The sequence below is a fragment of the Nanorana parkeri genome, unplaced genomic scaffold, assembly GCF_000935625.1.
Source record: "Nanorana parkeri isolate BGI_ZX_2015 unplaced genomic scaffold, ASM93562v1 scaffold96, whole genome shotgun sequence".
In the NCBI taxonomy this organism is placed as follows: domain Eukaryota; kingdom Metazoa; phylum Chordata; class Amphibia; order Anura; family Dicroglossidae; genus Nanorana; species Nanorana parkeri.
In genome coordinates this window covers 1551666-1557851 of record NW_017306364.1, presented here as the reverse complement: position 1 = coordinate 1557851, position 6186 = coordinate 1551666, and the positions used below count along the sequence as shown (strand labels likewise).

Below are 6186 nucleotides of genomic sequence, written 5' to 3'. Positions count from 1 at the left end.
CAACACTGAGCATCAGCTGTTTAGTGCTACACTAGGGGTCATAACAAGTCTTTTCATTCTGACAATAGCTTGTTATCACATATCAAAAACTTATAACCCCAAAATGAGACTTAGACCAACTCTGAACATATTACATTTGCACAACCATATCAAAACCTAATTCATTTTATTTGAGTAGATAAAATGTGAGACATGTCACAATTGATATACGTTCTTATATAAAACAAGAGAACAATATACACCAAGCACAATTATAATGCGAGTATGGCACAGACCTCTCTAGAAATCTCACTGAGCATCAAATTATACTAGACATTGTTAGCTGCTGGATTCTATCTAGCAGGAGTAGTCAAACTTCAGTCCTCCAGCTGTTGTGGAACTTCAAGTCCCATAATGCATTGCAAGCCTCTGACAACCACAGGTAGAGGCATGGTGGGAATTGTGGCACCCTTCGGAGCTGCGTTTATGCCTTTTCAATAAAGAAACGTCATTAGGAGGATTGCTAAGAGTGCCAGCTCTTTTCCACTTCATTTTGTTGATTGGGTCTGGCAGAGATTCACGCTGAGCACCACAGTCCCCATGGAGTATTGGGTCTGGAAAGGTAGAGCAGCTTTATTCTTGCCTTGCATGGTGGGATTTGTAGTCTCATCAGAGTTTGAGGGCCAAGGTTGGGTTACCCCTGCTATATAGCTTGTTTAGAGTTTGCTCTATGTGTTTTGCAGGAGTTCAACCCAGGAGATAGTGGTCCAAGAGTATGTAGGTACCAAGGAGGTTTAGGCTACCTTTTTATGTTCCCAGTTTGTTGGAAAACCTCTCTCATCTTTAAGCGTCTTCCTACTAAAGTAGGAGTATGACAACCCGTCCGATTTTTCCTTTCTTCTGGTATAAATATAAGTAATATACCAATAAATGGTTACTAGAGCACAACACCAGCTCTTTCCTTTCAGACACTACTGATAGAAAGGGTCCGGTCATGCCTCAACCTCCCCGAGACTTTGTGTTTTGGGGAAAACATTGCATAATTAAAGCGCTTCATTAGACTAATGTGCATCGCATAAGAAAAACTTTGCGAATCTGAAAAAATAGCCCGGAGCAAGTCTTTTTAAACACGCAAATTAAGCACTTTGAAAAGACAATAGAAGCTTTGACTTGTGTGCTCATTCACCCCTTTCTTCCCTAGCTGTTTCAGTCAAAGAAGAGCCGGAAACGGAGGTACGAATGGTCAACGGGAAGCCCAAAAAGATCCGGAAACCGAGAACCATCTACTCTAGTTACCAACTGGCTGCGCTGCAGAGACGCTTTCAGAAGGCCCAGTACTTGGCGCTGCCAGAGAGGGCAGAATTGGCGGCCCAGCTGGGGCTCACACAGACACAGGTAAGGACAACAAGTGTATATGACAACACACTGCAACAGGCAGTGATAAACAGATGTAGACTAAGATGGTGCAGAGAGTAGCGAGGACGTACAAAGTTTAATGCCCCAAATAACCAATGAGGGTTTAGCTTTTAACATTTTCTGATTGGTTGGTGTGGGCCCCTATGTGTTGCCTGACGATGATTTCGTCATTCTACACAAATCTATGTATGGGCATGTATAGTATCTTCCACAAATGTATAATGGCTACATATATCAAAATATATTTATTAAATATTGACAAATGCATATTCAAAATACAATTACAGTGGAAATGTATTTGCCGAAACAACCAAGCCTGATGTTTTTACAGCCCAATGAACATGTGTGTGAAAGAGAAATATGATTGGTTGTCATGGATTAGATTACACCGTTGGTCTCTTTTTTTTTTTACTCCTGCATGTTGAAATCTATCGCCTTTAATTAGAAAACAGCCATACTTTTACTTTTTGCTTTATTTTGTATACGTCCCTTATATTGCACCTACGATTCATATTTTGGTTTTGAGTGGACATCACTGGTGAGTTGGCGAGATCTCTCTTCCGAAACCCAGAACTCTCACCCATTGACCCCAGAAAACACGCACAATAGAAAGATTTGGTTGACTGGAGTTGTTCTAAAATAACACACAGTAAAGACGAGGTCCTAACCCAAAGCGCAGTAACCCATAACAGCCAATGAGAAGTAATCTTTCATTAAACTGAGTCTTGGTTGCTACGTGTACCCCAGATACCAATTTCTTTCCACTGGCTTCTCAAGAAGAGCAAAGGTTCTTCTTTACTAAGGCAGTGTCCAAGTTGCTTTTTGTGTGATAATCCTTTGCAACCAATCAAAATTCACTGATCTGACTGCAGTCAACTGAGTTTGGATTGGTCACTAAACTCAAAGGCTTTGAAAACTCACAAAGTACACTAGATCCTCCTTGCTGTACAGCTGTAACAATTGACAACACAGATGGATGTTTGCCATGATCCTACCACTCCCAGGGGGAAGCCCACAAGCATGAGAAAGCAAGGTCTCAGAGGACAGCAAATTATAGGTCTCCATCTGTTTTCTGAAAGAGTTCCCCATCCCCCCACCTGCTCCCTTTTATACCACAGGCATCACTCCCCCAAGAGGTCTGGCACTGGCAAATTTTTGTCCTGACACACAGAAATGAGGACTGCAGTTCAATTCCACCTTTTGGTAAACGTGGCATAACAAAGCAGGACCACCCCAAAATAATATTTTAATGATGAATGGAGCCAGGTGGGTCGAGTCAGCCCCTGGCTTCTTGTATGTCTTGGATACATTGATATTGGGATCTCCCTGCCTTCATTCCCAACCTGTCCATCTGGGAATTTTAGGTGTTGCCGCCTACTTTTGTGGGTTTTAGCTCCATCTGTTTCATTCTCCATACTATAAAATAGATAAATATTTAGTATGAAGTGTGGAAGACCTTTATATAGGAGTGCAAACCCAAGAACTCAGAGCAGAGATCCCACCAAGTGATATAAGAACTTGACAGGTAGTTCAACGCTCCAGCATCTAACTAAAATGGAAATATTTGTTTTGAGGGGGCACTGACGCTTTATAATCAACACTGTAAAGATAGTTTATTACCAATTTCATGTTAGATGTACAGGGAGAGGTCAGGGGGTTAAGGCCAGAAATGGTGTGGATTGATACCTGAAGATAATCATAGACATGCTGGAAGGTTAATTGGCTCCGTTCTAAGTTGGCCCTCTATGTATGTATGCATGTGAGATAGGGACCTTAGATTGTAAGTTCCTTGAGGGTAGGGACTGATGTGAATGTGCAACTATGTAAAGTGCTGCATTAATTGTCGGCGCTATATAAATACCTGTAATAAATAATTAGACAGACTCCCTAGGCAATGAGCAACATCTAAATAATTTTTAGATATGTTTGCAGTGATCTGCCAATAACCGGTCCAGTTTCACGAATACATTCAAACTGGCCTCATTATATAGATATACAGTATATTTGATGGATATTATGGATACTTTCAGAGCAGAAAGAGGTGGGTCACCAAAGCATTCAAAGAGACCTCATTATATAGATATAATTTTTATAATGGACTTTATGAATACTTTCAAAGCCTAGGCAAAAACAGAACAAGGTGGGTCACCAATACATTCAACCTGGTCCTGACCTCATTATATAGATATGTTTTTTAATGGACATACTGGATATTTCAAGAGCCAAGGCAAAAAAGGAACAGGGCAGGTAATGAATACCACCTATAAAATTGATGACCGTCCTGACTTGCATCACCAGGTTTGTCTCTTTATATACTCTGCAACAAACAGAAGGAAAGCAAGTTTAGGTTACATGAAAATAGCATTTTGTATAGATCCTATCATGTAGGACCTGGGCCCAAAGGTTATATTCTTGGTTGTGAGTTTACAACTAAAAAGTTTTCTGCTGAACAGTCTGCTGAATCAGTCTGGAATGCTCGTTCTTTCCATAACTAGATTCTTCACATAGGCCAATCAAAAACCCATAAATGTGTGCACTTAGGCCTACGTTACTCTAGCAATCCTGTTGTTAGATGTCTAGGAAAGCACTCATCTGCTTCTACAGCATCTCTTCTTTGTAGGACCAGAAAGGGGTCACTGAGACTGATAACTTCTCTTGGTAATGACTGGTCACTTCTCTTGGCAATGACTGATTACTTTGCTTGAAATCTGACAGTTTATCAATAGTTTTTGAACCAAGACCAACCAATGAACCAAGTGTTGGCACATCCTTGCCATTTAAGATGAAAAACCATCTATGGCCAACGTGCACAATGTCACAGTGTTGAATTTGCCACTGTTGACACCCTTGAAGCCACTTTACCAAATTGAAGAAACTTCATCACAGGCCAAAAAGCAGAATCTTTATAGCTGGCAGAGATGTAGGGTCAACTCGCTTTGAGAGAGCAACACCATAGAAGAAGTTGAATGGACCCTTTGAAGGTGGTCACCGATGACAGAATTGCTAGTGTGACATGGGCCTTCAAGCTTTGCTTGTTTGTCCCGATCTGCTAATAACTCATAAAAATAGTGTGGGTGGCCACACCATAATGGGTGATAGCGGTCAATGGTTGGGCAGGCATGAAAACCAAATCATCAGATTTCGGAGCTCACCTGCCTCCCAGATTATGGATCTCATCACCTTCAAACATAGAGATGAAACTGTTAATAAACGACATTAACAAATCTAAACAACTCTGGCGCTGCAAACTTTTTTTTTTAAGGTGGAGTTCCTTTTAATATGATTTTCACTTTAACACAAAGTGCAAATGTTTTTATTTGTGTTATCTGGTTAACGTGAGCACAAGCTCAGGTGTGTACCTGTCCACAGGTATGACATTCGTTCTCTATTACTCATGCATCATTTAATAACAAAGCAAGGCAGAGCTGTCACTGTCAAAACACTTTGGTCTTTTGTTGTGCAACTGTCATTGTGTACACCGTATACAGTATCTCATCTACCGCTGTGGAGCCTTGGAAGAGCTACAGCTCCCAGCATGCCCAGTCACAGCCTCAATTTAGGTTTCCAAGCTAGTGTAACAAAATGGAAATTGGAATTTGTTTTATAAAATAAATTCGTTTTATATGAAATATTATACATTTGAACATATATTAAAGGAATGCAAATATTTTAACCAGCAATGCATAAGGAACTACACTGTACCTCTTTTTTAAAAAATGCTATCTATGGTTTGTTTAATAAGACTGAGATGGGGCAATTGAAACATGCAGAGTTTGGTAGAGTTAGGGTCGACAGCAGCCAATCAGAGATCATCTTTAAGCTGATGTGAATCGGACAGAAATGTGATTGGTTGCTGTGGAACCGCACCTCAAGCTGACACTCGGGACCAGGCAGCATATTTTGAATGGGAACTGACAATGCTGCGCTAGGAGGAGGCAGAGGAGCCTCTCGCCTAGAAAAGTGGAAGGCATGCGGGGACACACTGAACACGGGCTCGCAACCCATTTTTGGGTCACGACCCACCAGTTAGCATTACTAGTAAAAGCTGGTTGAATGAGAAAAATCACTCGATTTACGATCCATGCTCAAGAGCATGAATAGAGGAATCCCCCACCACCAGCTATTGTATTCTGACATCTGGCACGGGTGTCAGTATACCCACATGGTGACTTCAGCTCATTGGCCGAGTTTTCCACCCGACTCCTTGTTGGCCAAAAGTTCATTGACATTGAATTTTATAAAGGTTGGTTGGTGCTGATAGGGCCAACCACGGATCCAATTTTGGCCAATTCAGCAGGAAACAGCCAAACTTCGATCTGTGTATGGCCAGCTTAAGTTAATGATGAAGTCATTGTAAATTTGTAGGATTCAGTAGGGGGCCTGTGTTAAAGTGTATGGATAGCTAGAACTTTCTTTTTAGTTTTGGATGAGTAAGAAAAGGTTAAAACCTCGGTCACATTATTTTTTGCTGTCTCGTTGGGGAGATTTTCCTTCACTTCCTGTCCTGGGAATGCAACAGGCAACAAGAGGAAAGCTCTACAAAGTGAGGGGAACTCCCCTTTTAGATAGTGGTCACCAGTCCCGGTGTCCACATTGGAAAATTCACATTCATCTCTTTTTCCGGTGACCACTCAGAATTTTGAGATGTCCCATTACCATGTCTAGTGACATTGGTAACCAGGATATAGATAAAGAATTCAAATTCACCTCTTTTTCTGGTGACCACTCAGAATTTTGAGATGTCCCATTACCATGTCTGGTGACACTGGTAACCAGGAGATTATATATATA

General features: G+C 41.1%; 1 protein-coding gene across 1 annotated transcript in view; it reads left to right on the top strand.

The window, feature by feature from the left end:
- DLX3 (distal-less homeobox 3) overlaps window positions 1-6186 on the top strand; it is an 18387-nt gene that overhangs the window by 6850 nt on the left and 5351 nt on the right. Inside the window, exon 2 of the mRNA XM_018552723.1 lies at window positions 1181-1374. Within this exon, the coding sequence (XP_018408225.1) occupies window positions 1181-1374 (194 nt within the window). The remainder of the gene's footprint in view (window positions 1-1180; window positions 1375-6186) is intronic.